At 32.7% G+C, this 22,417-nt stretch overlaps 1 protein-coding gene across 1 annotated transcript; it reads left to right on the top strand.

Moving 5' to 3' along the window:
• The first annotated feature begins 9,577 nt into the window (after positions 1-9,577).
• Positions 9,578-11,563, top strand: LOC109167340. Its single transcript, XM_019316363.1, has 4 exons — positions 9,578-9,641; positions 10,077-10,828; positions 10,922-11,173; positions 11,441-11,563. The coding sequence occupies exons 1-4, from the start codon at positions 9,578-9,580 to the stop codon at positions 11,561-11,563; spliced, it is 1,191 nt and encodes a 396-aa protein (XP_019171908.1).
• The last annotated feature ends 10,854 nt before the right edge of the window (positions 11,564-22,417 follow it).

Raw genomic sequence — 22,417 nt, 5'->3', positions numbered from 1 at the left:
ATCCGTTACTTTGATTACAATACATTATTAATAACAACAACAGAGGCAGACATGATAGCTTGTTTTTAATATGCGTAACGCGTATACGTAATGTGCGTTGGTTTATTTATAAAATCTTTGGTCCGTCGTAAACACCAAAGTCTTTAGATGCGTTGATTACCGGCCAAAAATATTTTAAGTCTTTTGGGGGGGGATTCGATATATTCAAAGACTTCTACCATTTCGCTAGTAGGCTCACCCGTTTATTCCTTGTATACCAAAATATATGTTGCCTACTTACTAATCAAGAATTTAAAAGGAAGCAATAAACCTCTATTTAATTCTTAATATGCGTTGATTTACACTTTAAAGGTGCACTACATTGCGGCTTATATATGCGTAACACGTAAACGTAATGTGCGTTGGTCTATGTATAAAAACGTAATTACTCAGAGATTGCGTTGAAAATTAGCCTAGAATGCGCGATTGCAAAACTTAAAGTGCGTTTGTTTGATTATGAAATAATTTGCATTTAAAATGAACATACATGCTTTGAATTTAACATGCGCGACATATCAATTTAAAATGCGTGATATTGTAACACAATGAGAGTTGGTTTCTATATTAATAAAAATAATAATTTACACTCTAATACATTAGTATTTGTAAATGTAAATACACATTGAAACAACACCAATAACATTCAGTGCATCTTTCCTAGTGCTTTGAAGGCATTTCTTCTAGTTCTGGCATCATCCGACATGCTGCCAGCCTACCACAAGCCTTGAAAACCTCGATTTGGACATGAGCAAGGAGTGTGGATGCATGTAGGCTCGTGGTCTCTAAGCTTGCTGTGTATGATAGATTCCTGACAGCCGTAGGTGTTATTTGGGATGTCGGATGTCCTCAACTCTCTCAGCCTTGAATGATGTTTCGTTGCAGCATGGCGAGCTTGCAGCTGAGGACGACGAGTTTTCTCTCAGGTTTAGAATGTGTTGTCTTTGTATTTCTTTACAATCACTACAATCTGGAGGGCGAGGAGGGTGAAGAGGGCATGCAAGATGAGGAATAAAAGGAGATGGTTCTACTGAACGTAGGGAGACGTGAGAGGTGACCATTTCAATGAAAACTGATGCTCGATTGTGTGTTGTTCTTTCCAATTTATAGGCGAATAACTTGGTCCAATGAACTGATTTGAAAATTTCAATGTTGCGTTAATGGGGGCGTTTTTTAAGGCATTGAATAACCGTTCAATGTTATCCGTCTCTCCAACTACCAATGCCTTAAAATTCTGACATAAATTTACTTCGAATATTGCGTGGATTGTTATAAAACACTTAATGTGCTTTGCTTTGCTCTGTTACATGCGTTGAGGACAGATACAATATGCGTTCAAATATACGTTTAATACTTTAATTAACTTTTATCGAAAAACGATATTTTTGAACCCAAAAGTTTAGAGTGCGTGGGGAAACCAATTTAAGAGCGCGAAATATCACTTTAACATGCGTTTATTGTATTTTGTTAAACCAAAAACAAATAAAATATAATAAAAAGGTTAAGCCTTTAGGGGTTTGATCTTGCGCGAAATCGGTTTGATCAAAGACTTCTACCATTTCGCCAGTAAGCTCATCCGATGAATTAATTATATTAAACAATTCTTAAAGAGCCAATTCTTGAAAATTAAAAACAAAGAAAAAAGCTTGACATGCGCAATACGTACGCTCAATATGCGTAATACTGCAACAAAATTTGCATTTCGTTATCTACTTAAACTATAGTCCATGGCAAATAAAAAAAAAACTTAATTAACATGCGCAATACAGTAACATAATGTGCATTTTATTATTATTATTATTATTATTATTATTATTTTTAACGTATTGAATGACCAGTCAACTTTAGAAAACTTTATTGTTCATTAATTTGCTCATGTTAACACTTTATAGTGTGTATCTAAAATTCTTAATGTGCATGAGATTGTACACTCACTTACTTTATTATGCGTATCTATCATCATCTATTAATATAACAATGTGCAATGGGGTGTTCTTAAAAGAAGATTCGTCAATAATGACATAATATATCACCATAATATATCATTCAAATAAAAATTGTTGGAGTACATTAATACGGAATAACAAAATAACATGAAAAAACATAAAATGTTCACACATTCATCGTTATTCATCCTCATGCAGCCTCCTCGTTATTTTTGTCCTCATTAGGCAAATTTGCAACTGTGGCTTCCGGCACCTGTTGATCCATAAAATCGTGAAAGTTATGAAACTGTAAATACATCAATAAAATTATATTAAAAAAAATTGTAAGTATGCAATAGGTCACCTCTTCGTCGAAGTTGTATTCTTCTCCATCATAAACATACGTTGGCAACTCATCATCATTCAGCCGTCCTGCGCGAGTTCTATCGCAAAACACCAACATATACCTGAGAGGCGAAGTTTTGTTTCTATAGGTGTTATCCGCCACGTCAAACCTATGCATTAAATAGGCTTTGCCTACTTCAAATTTGTTGAGGCACCTTTGAACATGCGCTTGTGGGATGTGCATGTGTATAACAGTTCCCTGCAATTGTTAAAAAAAATGCATAAACACTAAATTTTAGAAATATAAAAAATTAAAATTTATAATACGGTAAATAAAAAAAATACCTCGAAATCATGCAACACACACTCAATAGACTTTATGTTTTCAGAACCTCTTGATTCTGGCAGCCTAACAACACGAACCACCCGGACCTTCATGTAATTCCACCGCAGATCTATCCTAAGTTGGTTGCCAACAATTTGAGAATGAAGTTCAGCGGCCATTGAAAATTTGCCTAAAAGGGAAAATACAAATGCAAAATGTGTTTGTAAGTGAGAGATTTGAGGCTAGCAGAATGGTGGGTTTAAATAGCAAAATGCGTCGATTCATTCACTCATACGCGCACGGAAACACGTTAATATGCGTGTCTTTCATCCTTAATGTGCGTGATATTGTACGCTCGCTAACGTAGACGCAATAAAAAAAAAACAAAAATTCAATGGTTGCGTCTTTTTAAAATATTGAGTCACCATTCAACTTCGAAAGATTACCATTATGGGAAATATAAAAATCGCTGACAAAGAAATTGACTTCTCACTTATTTCCAGTGCAAGAGTACAAATCTATCTGAGATTATTGCTTTAATATGCGTTACATTTACACTTAACGTGTATGGACAACATAAACTTCACGAAACAAATGTATATTTAAAATGCGTCTATTACTATTACAATGTGCGTTGGGATATTGTAAAAAGGATATGAGTCAATTTATTTATTAATATGCGCACGTTTATATTTTAATATGCGTTACATTTACACTTAACGTGCGTGTACGTGTATGGATAACATAAACTTCACGGAACAAATATATATTTAAAATGCGTCTATTACTATTACACTGTGCGTTGGGATATATCCTTTAAAGAATATGAGTCAATTTATTTATTTATACATTGACTACTAACTCACTTAGTCCCAATATATATATATATATATATATATATATATATATATATATATATATATATATATATATATATATATATATCAAATGGGTGCGTCTTTTCAAATATTGAATGACCATTCAACTTCAAAAAGATTACCATTAATAGGTGCGTTTTTTTAGAAGTTGAATGACCATTCAACTTTAACAGGTTGCCTTTATGGGAAATGAAAAAACTGCTGACAATGAAATACAGTTGTCACTTATTTTAACATGCACCGGTTCATTTCCATTCTACATCACACCTTTGAAGAGCCTATATAAAGAATGGATCATCCATCAGTCCATCATACCTTATCATCTCAAATCAAAGATGGAAAAAACAAAAAATGCTGAGAAAGACAGCCCGTCCAGGCAACCCCGTAAACCACTTTCCAAAATACTAAAACACCATCTACCCGACCTGAAAAAGGATCTAAACGATCCAAATTTCAAAGAAAGGTTCGAGGCTTTTATTGACGACTTCCCCGGTGAGGACACCTCTGATGGTTCCACAGGAACAGAGGTGTCTTACAACACCTGGAAAACGGAGGCTCTTGCCTACCTGGCAGCTGAAGAAGCTGCTGAAGAGGAAGAAGTCGACTCAAAAAACGGGTCAGTCTTCGTGAAGAAATAAAGGACAGGTTAAGCTTGATCATGCATGTTATGGTGGACACAAGTTATTAGTATTACGTTTTGATGTAATAAGTGTCCACTATTTAATATTTTAATAATATAAATTTTATATTTATTATGATTAACTTCGTTGTTTTCACGGTGCTTACATATGCGTTGATAAACCCTTTAACTTGCGCAGCATTAAACCAACAAATGCGATAAAATAGAATATATTAAAGAACAATTCTAGAAAATCAAAAAAAAAAAAGAAGGAAAAAATGATTACATTTACTTGAAATGCGATACGAAAGCTTAGGATGCGTAACACTGCAATATAATGTGCGTTGGTTTATGTTTTAAAAGTTTATTCGGTTGGAAATACATAAAAAGCTTAACATGCGCAATACAGTAACATAATGAACATTAAAAAAATACATACGTCTGAGTGTTTTTTTTTTCCGGATATTAATATGCGTAGCATTTGATTGAATTTTGTCTAATGGTACTCGGATTTGCATGTTCATTTAACCAGTATGAAAAATAACCAATTGACCAACAATGAATAAATTGCAATGGGATTTATTATTCACATTGCAATAACTTACACTTTGAACTGCTACTTTTACAAATATAATAATATTAATAATAACAACAAAAACAACATAAATAATAAAAGAAACATCCCACTTATTATCAACCAAAACAAACAAAATAAAGAGGACATGAGAGCTATTGTGCGTGTCTTTCATACTTAATGTGCGAGAGAGATTACATACTAGTTTCAATATAACTACAGTATTGTAATGAGATACTCCACTCTTATAGGCGAATAGCTTGGATCCGTACGGTTATTAACTAGTGGATTGCTTATACGAAGCCTAATAACACGCACCCATTGAAGAATCTGTTTCCTATTATAATAAATGGTATTATTATTCAAATATATTTTTATTTTTTTCCGTTTTCAATTTATATTATTTCGCAATTTGAAATATTTTTCTTCCATTTTTAAATACCTTTCCATTATCCATTATTATATGGCGTATGCACGTTATTGTGCGTGTCTCTAATACTTAATGTGCGAGAGATTATATACTCGTTGACTTGGTCAAAATAAAAATAAAGATTAAAAAAAACAAAAAAACAATTAGTACGTTTTTTCAACGATTGAATGACTAGACAACTTTAAAAGATTCCCATTATGGGAACACCTCTGACAGGACTTATTACCCTAATATGCGTTACATATACACTTAACATGCGTGTGGTTTATATATAACTTAACATATATTTTTGAGAAAAAAAAAATAAAATGTGTCTATTAATATTACACTTTGATTTGGAGTGATCTTAAAATCATATTTGTCAATTTATTCGTTAATATGCGCACTTCTATACTTTATTATTCGTGTATTTCAAACAAAGTATGCGTTAGACTGTATACTAACTGACTTAGATCGAATAAAAATAAAAAATGCGTTGACAAACCATAAAACTTGCGCAACATTAAACATTATCTGCGTTAAAAAAGGAAGACAATATGCATATATTAAACTCTTTATACGCGTTGAATTGTATAACGCGCGTATATATCTGTATATATTTAATTGCCGGAACATTAATGACTAATATGTGTAACAAATAAACAATATGCTAGTTGGCTTGTGTATTAAAATTTTACTTTATTAATAAATTTATCCAACGAAAATACATGCGTTACATAACATCTAACATGCGCAAACTGCCAAGATACAATATTCTCCCCGTTCTTAATCAAAAACACAAAAAAAAAAAAAAAACATTAAAAAAAACACCACGTTCATGTCCTCTGCGAGCTTGTAAGTTTCTTGGATCTGCTCTGAATAGGCAGGCAGACCACGTCTTTCAGACTGGAATCGGTGGCAGAGAACATCCCAAACTGCGTGTTTGATTTTTGTTTGTTTATTTAATGACTATCAAGTAAATAAACAGAAAAAATATATAACATCCAAACAAAGATTTATTATTTACATTGAACTAATTTATACATTGATCTCCCACTACCACTCACGTAATAAAAATAATAATAAACAACATCCCCCTAATGATCTAAATCAACACCAACCAACACAACAATTCACATCAAATGCCCGAAGATAACTTATTTAATTGATAGAGAATCCCAGACAAACGGCAGGATCCGTCTACACCTTTTGGAGATATTTCTTTTGGTTAAGCCTGCATTAAGGTACCAAAGGATATATCTCCACGAGGAATAGAGGATCTTGCCGTATGACTGGGCTAAAATGACACATTCTAAACCTGAGAAGATTGACTTCAACGAATGTAAACCCCAACTAATCCAGAAGTGTTAAATTGCTCCATCTGTTATGTGCAACTTAGTGGAGAACCACAAGATTGGGATTTGTTATGGTTTAAACCCATAAAAGAATCTTCTCAGGTTTAGACTGTGCCGTCTTAGTCGATAACCACACGGTCCCCCATGGCCACCACCGCCGAGCTCTACTCAAAGGATGTCGAAGCGTAGCAATAACTGCTCAGCAACGTGGAGGAGTGGCTGAGTATGCTACCTTCCCGCTCCGGGTCCAGTGTGGGGAAAGATGGGGGGCATCTGGGGACGGCTGAATTATTGTGGTGCTGTATTTCATTAATGGGATATTTATTCTCAGGTCTAGAATGTGTTGTTTTTGTAACTAATTACAATCACAACCAGAAGAAGGGGAGCGAGTATGAAGAACATGATGGTAAATATTATGAACAACATGAAGAACGCGACGAGAAAGAAATGATGCTTGTTGTTGAGATGGAGTGGGTAACTCAATTGATGCCATTTCAACATATAAAAATGTAAAGAAGACACTTGATACTCGGTCGTTGGGTGTTCATTCCTTTCTATAGGCGAAAAACTTGTTCACATTCCCTGACTTGGCACATTATATATTATTATTATTATTATTATTATTATTATTATTATTATTATTATTATTATTATTATTATTATTATTATTATTATTATTATTATTTTCACATTTCACAAACATTAAAATGAAATGGAGCTCACACATTTAATGTGCTTCACATATATTTATAAAACGCGGCAAACATTAGCACTGCGTGCGTGAAAAAAATAATGTCCGTTTTTTTAGTCCTTTAAAGCATTGATCCACTACAAAAATACTGTACGTTTCGCCAACTACACATGCATAGTTAATAATAGTCATAAATGACAACTCAATGTTGGAAGACTCCCTTTATAGGGAAAAGGTAAATTACTGACAACGAATAGTCTTTTCACCTACCTTACCCATACGACTAGTAATTGAATAGTGACAGTGTCCACCAATTTTTAATGTGCTTTAATTTCCACTTTAATATGCGCGAAAAAACAATACAATGTGCGTGTTGATAATAATTTATAATGTGATATGATATCAAAAAAGTTACAATTACCAACATTTCTTTTATGGGAAATAGATAAATTACTGACAACGATTAGTCTTGTCGCCTGACCACGCAACCCCACCGTATGGGTGTGTGGTGAGGGAGGATTTATAGGGGTGAGGTGGTGAATTTGCCTATGCATGACAATTATATATGTGCGTTGGATACACGCTTAATGTGCGTGACAAAATACTTTAAAATGCTTTTATTGTTTACTTAATATCGGCTCATGAATACAATACCATGCGTATAGTAAACTTATTCGTTGACGCACGCTGTATTATTTTGAAACGCACATAAACAACTGAGTAAGCGCATATTAAAATATAATGATCTATAACAACGAAATTAAATGTCCCCAACCCACACCCCGTACCATGTTATTATTGCCCTATAAAAGGGTGATAAGATGCAACAATCCAACATCAAAATTCATTACTTATGTATTGTCTAAATTGTTTAATACTCCTATTGGTTTCTTTGCATATGTACACAATGCCGTATGGTGACTCTTTCTCACCCACACTGGATCCTTCATCTCCTTCTTATTCTTCGAAATCTTTATCCTGCTCATATTAACCACGCTAAAGCGACACATTCTAAACCTGAAACAACCGACCTGGACAAAGAAGCCCAGGTGACAGTTTTCCCTACCCGACAACGCTGGATTGTTCAAGTTGTGAAAGGGAATATCCACATCCCATTTTCGGAATTCAGCTTCCCAGGTATGAAGCATGCATCGAGGGGCTATGATTACCGGATGAAGATACACTGTTCCTTTATTCCCCATAGGAAGAATGTCCCACACTGTCGTTCCACCATGTATTGAATTACAATGATTTCCAAAATCACCATCCAATCATTATACAACTTTATATGCGCCTTGATACTTTGACAAATTGAAAACAAAACTATATGCCTGAATTTTATTGTTTATATGCGTTACATTTTTCTATCAATGCCTTTTAACAAAATCATTAAAAAATTCGGTTACTTCAATTTATATTCATCCAATTATCTCAATCGTAAAATGTGCCCTTACGTATAACTTAATGAGCGTATCCACATGGATTAACATGCGTCACACTTCGCGTGTCAAAATAGCTTAATGTGCGTGTACACATGCATTACATGCGCAAGTCCACACACCATTGAACGTGCGCGATTACTTCAACTAGTGTGCGTGAATTTAATCTTTAATATGCGCACACTGATACTTTATTAAGCTTATATTCTGTTCTTGCTGTGCGAACAAACAGCCAGAAAAATTTTTAAGTCTTTTGAGGAGATTCAATCCTGGGCGGAGTCAATGTGTTCAAAGACTTCTACCATTTCGTCAGTGGGCTCATCCGTTTATTCCTTGTATACCAAAATATATGTTGCCTGCCAACTGTTCACAAATCTAAAAACAACTAATAACAACTAATACATAACCTTCATTAACAACTAATAACAAATTAATAATAAAAAAAAAAGATCATTACAATGTGAAATTTGTTAATTAAACGACAACATACTGATTTGAATCAATAATATAATATAATTTGTTTAATTGTATATAGCTTAATATAACGTGCGCGATTAATTCAACGAATGTGCATGAAATTTATCTTTAATATGCGTATATGAATACTTTAATATGCTTATATGCGAACAAAAGGCCAAAAACATTTTAAGTCTTTTAGGGGATGGATGGGGGGATTCGATCCTGGGTGGAGTCGGAGTGTTCAAAGACGTCGATTAGAATTCCGATCAATTCAAATCAACTTCGTACAATGTCAACTGAAATTAACTAAAATACCACCCCGGGTATTAACTAAAAAAAAAAAAAGGAAACAAAATACGCAAACATTTCTTCTTCCCCACGACCGGTTAGAAACTCATTATCAGAGCTTCTTACCTTTAACAACGCGATTTTCCAGTTTGTTTCACAGTCCCACTGCACAACCTTTAAAAGCTTTTACTACTTCGACGGTGCTTAACTACAAACACCTTGCGTGAAGCAAATATGGCGTCTGAAGAGCATCCAACCCACACGGCCGAATCCAGCAAACAGCGACCTTCTAGAAAAGGTAAATTTCATACATTCATATCACATGCGCATCTTACATATTAATTTCACGCACGTTAGCTCTTGTATGTATAATTTTAAGATTTCAGTTTCTCACGCATTGTGATTTTAGTTGACAATCCCTAATAAATTCGAATTTAGGAATATTATTTCGTTGAATGTATACTTCGCGTGGATTCATCTTAGTGTTTTTTTTTTTTTTTGCCGCACATTGTTTACTATTTATACGCATATTCTATTTCTATGTTTTGTGATTAGCCCCAAAAATTATGAAATTGTTGTACGCATTTTGTTTTCATCTTTACCGCACACTAACCTGTAGACTGACGCACATAAATTATAAACTCGCACACCTTCGAACAATGAACACACATTCTGCATTTAGTCTCTTTTGCAGTTTAAAATAGCAAAAGTTTGTATTTGTTTGCAAATATAGGTTCCAAACGCAAGAGGGAAGCTAATATGCAGATTGTTGTGGCTCCCATGGATGATGGACCTATACGATCTTCAAAAAAGAAACGATCACGAAAGCCTAAACCTGATGACATTCTTAGCAAATTTGAAGAAGCTCATAACAGGGGGTCATCACCAATGTTGGTTGATGCCATTGCAAAATTTAGTCCAGAACAACAAGCTGCAGTTCGGGAGATGGGATTTGGAAGCATTTTAAATCTGAAAATCAAACAGTTCCCGAACTACCTATGCTACTGGATCCTAACACACTATGATGGCATGGCAGGCAAGCTGACTCTACATACAAATGAAACTTTGGACGTAACCGAAGATGATGTGGAAGCTGTTTTAGGCTTGCCTAGGGGACCCCTTGAGATTAAATACAAGGGAAAGAGGATCTCCTCTACTAATGCATTGTTCAACGAGTGGAAGAATAATATTGTTGCAGAAAAACTGTCGTCCGTTAAGTATTCGGAAACTGTAAGAGCAATGCTTGCCTGCACTGATGGAGGGAAATGGTTCAAATTCCATTTTATTCTTCTATTCAACTCCATGTACATCGAAAGTACAAAAAATGGTTATATTGTGCCACATATTCTGGAAGTTGTGGACAATGTAGACAAAATTCCCAATTTCAATTGGTGCAGATTCATCCTCCGAACCTTGAGTACTGCAGCTGTCAATTGGAAGGAAAACGAAAATGGATATTTCCCCGGTTGCATGCTGTTTATGCTTGTAAGTTTTGAAGCATATTAAATTTCTGCAAAAAAATTAAAAAGGCAAAATGTAGAAGATATTTATTTTAACGATCTTTTCATTTGTATTCAGGTGCATTATGTTGATAGGGTGATCCTCCACTTTGACCGACCTGTCCAGAGGTCTATTCCGGCATTTGTGGGGTGGACAACTCGACTTCTAAAGCAGCGGCAGAGAGCAGAAGCTGTGGCTGGTGGATTTGGACGAGGAAGAGTCGAGCCACGCAATCCAGAATATATACCAACCCAACCAGCTTCTCACATTCCTGCTGTTACTGCTCAGAGTATCCCTGAGGTACAGAATGCTAGGATTGATGCTGAGGAGGTATGTTCATTTTTTGTTTTGTTTTTTTTTTTTTTTTTTAAACGCATATAAAGTTATAACCATACTCACATTTAGTATTTTTATCACGCACATTAGGATTTACTGTGGCGCACACTAGTTGATAACCCTTTGCATATTACCACGGTTATATACATATCAGTTGAAAGCACATTAACACAATACAGGACGCACATTAAGGTCTGTTAGATGTAATTAACATTGATACACATCATGTAATAATCATACAAAAGTTCATTTCCCACACAGGAATACTGCAATGCATATGAACAGAGTTTAAAAAACTTCTATGATGAGGTGAACAATCTTATTAAATATACAACAGCAGATCATCCTGCATCATCCACAACAGAGATAGGGTCAGGAATCTGAAAATGCTTGCACACAAAGCACTTGCTGCTGCAATTCTAGGGGTGGAATCAACCCTCTCCCAAGAGGAAAGAAGTGCATTTGACCCTGAAACATGTACTGCAATTGAACTTGCAATACAGAATAAGTTGAAATATATTAGGGAAACTTGTGATATCCCTGCTTCAGACTCTGCAATTAGCCCCCTTCAAACAACACCAATTCCAACACAACCACATAGAAATAATCTGTATGATATTGCACATGTTGCCTCTTTCTACCATGAACAACAAGAAGACGACGTTTCAGAAGAGGAGCATGAGGATTCAGAACAACAGCCAGACTGTGCTGAAAAAGTGGATGAGCACGTTGAGGCTGTTGCCACAGAAGCTGTTGCACATGTCACAGAACAAACTATAGTTCATCAGGTTGTGAGTGAGCAGGTTACATCTCTTGCCAGAGAGGCTAATGTGGGCGTTGAAGAACAAACTGGAGTTGATGAGGTTCAGAGCGAACAGTTTACTGTTGTTGCCAGTGAAGCTATATCAAACGTTGCACAACAAACTAGAACCGATGAAGTTGATAGTGAGCACATTAAGGCTGTTGCCACTGCAGCTTGTGCAGACGTTGCAGAAAACACTGGACTTAGGGAGGTTGAGCAAGCTGAGCTTCCAGAACAAGTTTCACTGCTGGACAGTGTTACACATGCTGATGGTGAGTGTCAGAAAATTATGACTGCTATAAATGAAGAACACCTAACAGTCACACCAGACATTCCAGTATCTGACATAGAGCAAGGTGAGATTGAAATAAATCTTCCAGTGTCACCTATTGGTGTCGGGGCGAATGCAAAGGACGCTGAACTTGTAAGCATACCAATGTCGTGTTCTAGTGTTCAAGAAGCTCATCTTCCTCCCGATGCAGTGACTCCTGGTGTTCAAGCAGACACAGGGCAAGGTGAGATTGAAATAAATCTTACAGTGTCACCTATTGATGCCTGGGCGAATGCGAAGAACGCTGAACTTGTAAGCATACCAACGCCGTGTCCTAGTGTTCAAGAAGCTCATCTTCCTCCCGATGCAGTGACTCCTGGTGTTCAAGCAGACATAGTCCTAGAAGCAGCAGCTTCAAAGAAAGCTGGAAAGGCTATATCAGAGCCTGCTGAAGAACATCAGCAGAGAGTAAGGAGAACACGAAAACGGTCAGAAACAATGAAATTCCCATTTTTTTTTAAGACAGGTGCAACTCTCATCACCAATCACTACTGCTGAAAAAGCACTTAAAGTTTGGATTGAAAAGGCAGATGCATCGATTGAGTAAGTTATACATAAGATACCTATTTTGTTTTGTTTTTTTTTTTTTTTTTTTTTTTTTTTTTGTTTTTTTGCTAATTGATCTTGCTAATATCTTGAATTTTTTATTTAATTATTTATTTGTTTTTTCTAATCTTTATGTTAAATATTTTTATCTGCATATTTGTAGCTTTGATACTGTGTTTAAGGATGGTGAAAAACTCCTATTCTTGATCAATATGAAATCACTGCTAAAGAAAAATCATGTAGAGTCGGCAGTGTTAGACACATGGAGTTTGATCCTAAACTACTTGTAGTATAACTACAGTTCCAAAGACTCAGTTAAGAGATTCTTTTTTACGACAAATCCAGTGGTAAGTTATTCTTTGAACCAGTTATAGTTTCATGCACATTTAATAACATATTGAAGCATCTATAGGATTGAAACTGTAATTGTAAACTTTTTCATTTAGGCATGCACATGATAACATATGTTTTCGCAGGCTTTGATTTCAGAAAAAGATAATATAAAATAACATCACTTATTAATGAAATGTATAATTAATATCTAAACGACATGATTTTGTAGGCAAATTGTATTGTGAATGCACCAACAGAAGAGATCACTGATAAATTCTACTATAAGTTCGAAAAAGAAGTCGATGGGGAGCTTGAAGCTTATGATAATCCTTTGACCCGACGTTTGGTATATTATATTCCAAATTCTTTATTTAAGATTTGTATTTATTGTTTCTCTGTGCTAACACATTTAAAACAAATTCCAACTTGCAGTTTTTTTTTTCCAGTCATCAAATCTGATCACATTTATGTAATATGCATTGATATATTCACTGGGTATACACGGATTGATATACTTGACAATTCCTCCGTTGGTGGTACTAGCACAGAGAAATATGGCAATCTACCTCGTACATTGGTAAGTATTGACTCACACATTTTAAGTCATTATACAAACTTTAACATTTTATTATAATTTTTTTTTAAAAAAATAATTATCTATTTTATTGCAGCAACAATATTTTGCGCGATATTTGAACAGTAGGATGCTGCGCACTTCTTCAAAGACACTTAAAAAAGCTTTAATAACAAGAATGGAGATGAGATGTCGAGATACAACAAACAAGCATGACTGTGGTGTATTTACAATGCGCCACATGGAAACATACATGGGGACTGGATCGAGCGATTGGGAGTGTGGCATCAGGAAGGGAAAGACAAAAGATCTTGATGATCTCAGGATCAAGTACATTGCAGCGATTTTAAATGCTGAAAATAACGAATTGTCCACTGAGAACAACAAAAACGCTGGTCTTGAAAAAATAGCTCACTTAGTATTAGTTTATGTAATTAGCAAACATTAATATATTTTTGTTATATAAAAATCCTTTTGATACGTTAAGCAAATTAGGTTATATTTTAGCGCACATTACAACTTGCGTGACTGCATATCTTAATGTGCGTTCATTTGCATACAAAAAAAAAAAAACATTGAAAATAATAATTATTAAAAACAAAGAAAAAAAAATCAAGTAATTAATGTGCGTTCATATTCATCATTACGTGCGACTTACTAACGGACAACGTGCGACACCTCATATCTTAATGTGCGTTCGTTTGAGTACCAATTGAGATAAATCATTTCTCTCATTACTCTTTTAATATGCGTATCATATCTATTTAATATGCGTCTCGGATATCTTTAATAAGTGTCTCGTATATCTTTAATATGCGTCTCGTATATCCTTAATGTGCGTATCATATCGCTTTGATGTGCGGCCGTTAGAATAAAACTTCGGTATGCATTTGTGTTAGTTTATTTCGCGCAGTCAAATTAAAAATATCACTGTTCTGTCATTTCAAACAAATTTCGCGCACTCCGGGTCTAAGACAACTGGATTAGTACTCCACGAGTACTCCACATAAATCTTCCTACATTCGCCTTCTTCACATTCCAATTTCATTTTTCAAAAGTTTTACAGATTACAGCCGTCATTCTCCATTCCAAACTGTTTTTAACAACATCGCAAGCATGGCGTCGCCGGGGAATGCTTCACAATCTGATAAATCTACTCAAATAGCAGCTACTCCGCAAGGTAAATTCGACCCCTGTTCATCCCAATAATATCGTTTACTGATTAATTTCACGCACGGTATGATATCTATGTTTATCTTAGAATGATACAAAAAAATAAAGTTTAGATGCAAACACAACGTCATGCTACTTCAACCATGCTATGAGCTGAATTGTTGCAATATATATATATATATATATATATATATATATATATATATATATATATATATATATATATATATATATATATATATATATATATATATATATATATATACTCACTGACGCATACTAGTATCTAATTGTACAAACATATTTTTTCAACGGAATGAACTTCAAATTCATACATTAGGTTTTTATTAAACACACACCTTAAGTAATGTTTCTATTCAATTTACTTTACGAACTAACGCATAATAAGTACTACAATAGCGCATAACCTGTACTCACCTGACGCACATTAAAATTCAGACTCACTGAATATGTTATACTAACACGCATATAAAGAACTATCCTAACGCACATTAACTTTCAAAACTCCCATATCTTTATGTTACATAACTTATGTAGTTTTCCCTGTGCAAACTACATTCAACTTACTGCACATTGATCATGCATTTACCCTTCCTTGCACTTATTTATTTTTTTCAAAAAAAAAACAATAGGTAAAAAACGGAAAAGCCAGCAGAAATTAGATATGGTTATTGCTACATCATCTGGGGGGGCTGTACAGGTTGGAAAACAAAGACATCGATCAAAAAAATAAAAACCAAGGAATTTATGACGGTGTGCCTGAAGTTAAAAACAGGGGATCATCAGCTAAGTTGGTTGACGCAATGAAAGATTTTAATGCTGAGCAACGAGCTGCAGTCAATGATATAGGTTTTGGGAGTATCCTTAGCCTACAGATTACTGAATTCCCAATACGGCTGAGCTATTGGATACTCCATAACTACGATCCAATGGACGGAACCTTAACATTGCATTCTGGTTCCAAGCTTGATGTGACAGAAGATGACGTTGAATCTGCCTTGGGCTTCCCAAGGGGACCAATTGAAATTGCATATGAGAAAGACAGGTTGTCTCCAACTCTACCACTGTTCTTGGATTGGAAAGCCAAGATTCAACCAAAAAACCCAACCAAAGTCCTGTATGGTGAGGCTATTAAAGCAATGATGGAGTGCACTGATGGATGAGACTGGTTCAAGATCCACTTCATGGTGATACTAAGCTCTATGTACATTGATGGCCCTAAGAGTGGCTGCGTTGGTCCACGCATCTTAGATGCATTAAATGATATCTCCAAAATCCATGAATTCAATTGGTGCCGCTTCCTGTTGCAGCGATTGAATACTGCAGTACTTGCTTGGCAACCAACCCCGACTGGTTATTTCCCCGGGTCCCTCTTGTTCATGCTTATAAGTCTTACATATGCATTTGTTCTATTCAAAATACAAACCATAGAACCTTCTCTTGCTAACATTTGTCATTTGTATTCAGGTACACTATGTTGATCGTGTTCTGTTACAATTCCATAGACCTGTTAAAAGAGCTATTCCAGCTTTAATAGGATGGACAACTAAACATTTAAAAGACCGAGAGTTGGAAGAGTTTAAGTCTGGCGCTTTTGGAAGAGGCAAAATTCATAAACGTAATCCCCAGTTTGTGCCACTCAAACGTATTCAGAAGAATTTGATTGCAATAATCAACCAGAAGTGGAAGCTTTTCCTGCTGTCAATGGTCAACAACAGACTGAAGTACAACCTGTGCCAGTTGAAAGAGTGAAGGTGTGTTCTTCATTCTATGACGTTTTTTGATTATTTTTATTCAAACTACTTTCACTTATATTACTATATAATTGTAAAGCACATTATGTTTTACCATAACACACACAATAATTCATGTGCTTGCAAATTTAAAGATCCTATTCCACGCACATTATGACATAATCATACGCACATTAATTCTTGCAACAGGAATTCTGCACTGGTTATGTACAGCCTATGCAGAGGTTTACTGGTGAGATGGTAACCCTGATTGACTACTCAAAAAATTCACCACCCATGTTTGAAAACAATGAGAATCTAAAAACCCTGCATTCAATGGTTATGAAGGCACTAAGTCCTGTAGTTCAAGGCGTGCAGTCATGTCTCTCCTAGGAAGAGAGGGAAGCATTTATCAGCCAAGACTCCTTTTGGGGCGATCCAGAAACATATATTGCAATCGACCTTGCAATACAAAAAAAGGAAAGAATATTTGGAAGAACAACTCTATGAAATTCCTAGTTTCAACCTTTTAAGAACACCAACCCCAAGCCCCACTTGCAACAATACTGATACTGCTACAGTGACCTCCGTTGCCACTTCCAATCCAAAGGAGGCACAGACAGAAACCAGCATCTCAGATGATGTTTTAAATATTGCTGCTTGCTACGTTGTTGATGATCTTCAGCAGAATACTTCGAATGCGAACAATAATGACCAGTTTAAGTCTTGTGATGAATAACAAAATGCTGACAGTCCAAATAACAAACATGTTGAAACACATAACACTCAGACTACAAATAAGACAATTGTTAAAGAAGCTGCAAAAGAAGCATCAACACCAGTTGAGGACAGACTACCAACACACTGTGCCCAAATCAAAAAGATATATTCGATGGACTATCCATGCTTTACAATGAACCTGAACTTCACGGCACCGCACACTCCCAATGAAATCATGCTCAACAGCTGGGTTTATACCGCCAATAATACAAATAAGTAAGTTACATTTCAAATTCCAATATGTATAATTAGTTTCATAACAATTTAGTGTTTCCTGTATGCTATTAAATGTTACTGATGTGTGTGACTTTTATACTTAATGTGCGTCTATGTAGTGCTTAATGTGCGTCTATGTAATGCTTAATGTGCGTTTATGTAATGCTTAGTGTGCGTCTATGTAGTGCTTAATGTGCGTCTATGTAATGCTAAATGTGCGTCTATGTAATGCTTAATGTGCGTCTATGTAGAGCTTAGTGTGCGTCTATATAATGCTTAATGTGCGAGTGTATTTAATTACTGATTTTTTTACTTCATATCTGAAAATTTTTGTAGGTGTGAATTTGTTTTTAAACATAGAGACAAACGTTTACTCATGATTGAGTTGAGATCATTGAGAAAGGGTGAAAATGTGGAAGCAGGTGTTTTGGACACTTGGAGCTTAATTCTAAATAAAATCTACACCTTTAAGTATTGTAACAAAAGACAATTCTTTTTCTCAACGACACCAGTTGTAAGTTATTTTATTATTGATTTATGATTTCATGCACATTAACAACTGTCTTGAAGCACATACTGCAATGCTAACAGCATTATCATACTCCTGTTAGGCATCTTCTATTGTGTATAAACCGCCTGGATACAGTACAAATCAGCTATATGAAAAGTTTCGAGAAAGCTTAATAATGACATTGACACTGCTACTGGTGATCCTATGAAGTGTCGTTTGGTAAATTAAATTCTACATACTTAAATTACATTTGTATTTATAATTTCTCTGAACTAAAACTGTACAAAATGCAGTTCTTTTTTCCAGTGATTGCAGCTGATCAAATATATGTCATATGCATTGATATGGATGTCTATCATACATGCATACACATACTTGACAGTTCTTCTGCTAATGTTGCTGGTATTGCCAAATATGGTCAAATACCATTTCTTTTGGTGAGTACTAATTAACACATTATAAAATATTTTATGAAATCTATTTTTTCCTGTATTTAATGCTTTTCTATCTATTTGCAGAAAGACTACTTTGTAAGATATTTGAATGAAAGGAATTCATACAGTGCTGCAAACAGACTTAGAAAAGCTACACCTGAAAGAATGCTAATCCAATGTAGTGGCCCCGAGAAGAAAGCTGATTGTGGAGTACTTACAATGTGCCACATGCAAACATATGTTGGGGGTGGAGTTATTGGTTTTCAAACTAACAGCAGTGAAATTAAACCAACAGATATTGCAGACCTCAGGGTCAAATACATTACAGCAATTTTGACTGCTGAAATCAATGAATTGTCTGTAAAAAACATGGAAAATACTGGTATTAAGTATGAAAAATAATGAATATTTTTGATTGTTAAATGATTTATTAATTTACACTAGTATTTGCGCCCGTGCGTTGCACGGAATGAATTTGTTATAAAATTTTAAAAATATTTATATCGATATACAATTGTATAAATTATAAAATCGAATATTATATAATATAATTGAAGAATTGAGTTGCACCGATTATGTTTTCTGATGTTATCAATGCTTGAATTCGAATAAATAATTGCCCAATTAATAGCTAACGTGTAGATATACGCATTCGGTGTTGCAACTTTAGAGATTTTATATATCAGTGTTTATAATTTGTATTAATTGGGCTAATTAGCTCGTTGTCTAGCAACTCAGTTATATAAATTATTTATATGGAAGATATATTTTCTATGTAGATCAGCTATATAGCAATTTTGTCATTTTTGTATATAAAAAAAAAACATAATATCAATGGCTTAAATTATACATTATTGAAAATCTCTTTATAGCTAGACGACATTGGTAGTAATAACGGAATTTTATCCATCATCGTCTAAAGTTAAAACTATCAGACTATCAGGATGGGTGACTCGGAAAAAAGTAACATACAATTAACTGTGATTAAAGACTGATTTTTTCAGTAATAACTCAAATATTATATAGTGCAATTAAAGATATGGTTTCGCCCGTGAATTTGTTGTAATATATTAAGAATATCTGGATTGATATATAATTATTTAAATTAGAACATTAAATATTATATAGTGCAATTGAAGATATAGTTTGGATCGTTTATATGTTTTGATGTTATCGTTGTTTGAATTTAAACAAATAATTGCTCAAGCTAATGTGTAGATATACGCATGCACTGTTGTAACTTTGAAGCTTTTATTTATCATTGTTTAGTAATTTTGATGATGTAGAATATTATTATTGAAATATTATCTTTTCATTTTTAATTTACTTTTACTTGATGATGTAGAATATTATTATTGAAATATTTTCGTTCTATTTTTAATGTCCGTTCTTTTGTTTTAAATTTTTAAAGATTTATTGTGATATAATTGGTTCACATATTTCAATTATTTATTTTTTCTTTAATTATTATAAACAGAAATGATATTGTACTAATTAATTTATGATATTTATCAAATTGTATTTTTTTTTTAAATATAAGATTTACACATGTTATGAGGGGTTAAAAAAATATTTTAAAATGATTTTTTATTAGTATGAATTTTTATTTTAAAATATTTTATAGCAATCCAAACACTCCATTAGCCTCCCATAAAAAACTGATAAAAGAAAAGCCATTTCATTAAGGAAATTAAAATTAATTAAAGTAAATCAAATCATGCTATATTTATTTGTAACTGTATATTAATTTCATTTTGAAATCATTGATTCACATATATGAAATTTTTTTTAATTATTATAATTTATAAACAGAAATGATATTCTACTAATTAATTTATAATATTTATCAAATTGTAATTTTTAAAAATATAAGATTTACACATGTTATGGGGGGGGGGGGGAGGGAGGTAAAAAATATTTTAATTTTTTTTATTAGTAAGTATTCAAAAAATAATAATAATTTCCAGCAACTCAAACACTCCCTTAGTCTCCCACAAAAAGCTAATAAAGAAAAATCATATCATTAAGGGAATTAAAACTAATTAAAGTAAATCTAATCATGCTATATTTATTTGTAACTGTATATTAGTTTCATTTTGAAATCATTGGTTCATATATTTGAAATTATTTATTTTTTTCTTTAATTGTTATAAATATAAATGATATTGTACTAATTAATTTATGATATTTATAAAATTGTATTTTTTTTAAATGTAGTGTTTTACCCTTGTGTTGCACGGAATTTTTTTTTGTTTTTTTTTTGTTTTTATGAATTTAAAATTAAAATAAAAAATAAAAAAATTTTAAAATGTACAATATAATAATATAGTTGGACTTTTATATATTTGGTCAAGTATCTATTTTCATAATATACAAAATTTAAATTTAAATTTTGTATGGTTAATATAATCTCTAATCATGTACATATTTAGATAAATTTATAGAAAACATTCATATAATTAAGTTGATTTATTCCAAATTGTATTATATATATATATATATATATATATATATATATATATATATATATATATATATTATTAATTCTAAAAATATGAATAATAATAACTAAGAGAATTGTACTTAGAAATCAATAAAAATGTAAAATTCTAAATTTTGTATGAACAAATATAAACTCTAATCGGACGCATATCCTTGTATGATTGTATAATACATTGTATATACACATAATATTTATTAATATGTATATACGAAAATTATAATATAATTTCATTAATTTTAATTTATATTGATAAATTTATACTTAAAAAATTATATTTAGAAATTTAAAAAGTGTATGTATGTATATTTAAAAAAAATTATAAATATTCATGTTTTGTTAATTTTATAATTTCATTTCTTTAATTATATTTCATATTTTATTAATTATAATTTAATGAAATTGTCACAAATATTTCTATGAAATAAATCTTATATTTCTCAAATTTCTTAATTATATTATTTATAATTACCAAATATTGTGGCAATTACAATAATAATTTCATTAATTATAATATTTTTTCTCTTCCAAAATTTAAATACATTACCATAATAATTGCACAAAAGAAGGAAAGAAAAATTATGAGAATAATTACTTTTAATAAATTAGGAAATTATATTAAAAATAATCTATATATATTAAGGTAAGTATATTTATTTTGTGCCCAATAACATTATACATTAAGTATAAAAATATATATGTATATCAATTACCATAATAATTACCCCAAAAAAGGTGACAACACATAATTATTAGGCAATAATATTAATAATTAATTATTAAGGCAAGTATAATTGATTTTGTACTAATAATATTATACATCTATACACTTTTAATTCTATATTGATAAGCATAATCTGTGTATATACTTTAAGAAAATATTCATTATTAAAAAGGGAATATAATTTAAAAAGTAAATTATTAATTAGATTACTTAATATAATTGTCCTACTAATTAATTCCATGCTACTATGTATAATAATTCATATATTTATTCATTATGAGTAATATTCATTTCCTTTTTCACTCATAGAAAAAGTTAATATTCATTTCCATTTCTTTTTCCTTCATAATTTTTTCCTAATATTTCATGTGGTGGTTATTAATTTTTTCGTAGGGAAAGCGGTGTTATATTTTCAATAAATTTTTAATATAAAATCTTTTTTTTTATTTGGCCCGATTCCTATGTCTATTAGTAACAAAATATTAATAATAGATTCTCGTGTGTAAAATTCATTTTTTTCTGTTCATATTCATTTCCTTTTTCCTTCATAAATAATTAAT

This window comes from Ipomoea nil, unplaced genomic scaffold (assembly GCF_001879475.1).
Source record: "Ipomoea nil cultivar Tokyo-kokei standard unplaced genomic scaffold, Asagao_1.1 scaffold3150, whole genome shotgun sequence".
In the NCBI taxonomy this organism is placed as follows: Eukaryota; Viridiplantae; Streptophyta; class Magnoliopsida; order Solanales; family Convolvulaceae; genus Ipomoea; species Ipomoea nil.
This window is presented reverse-complemented; position numbering and strand designations above follow the sequence as displayed.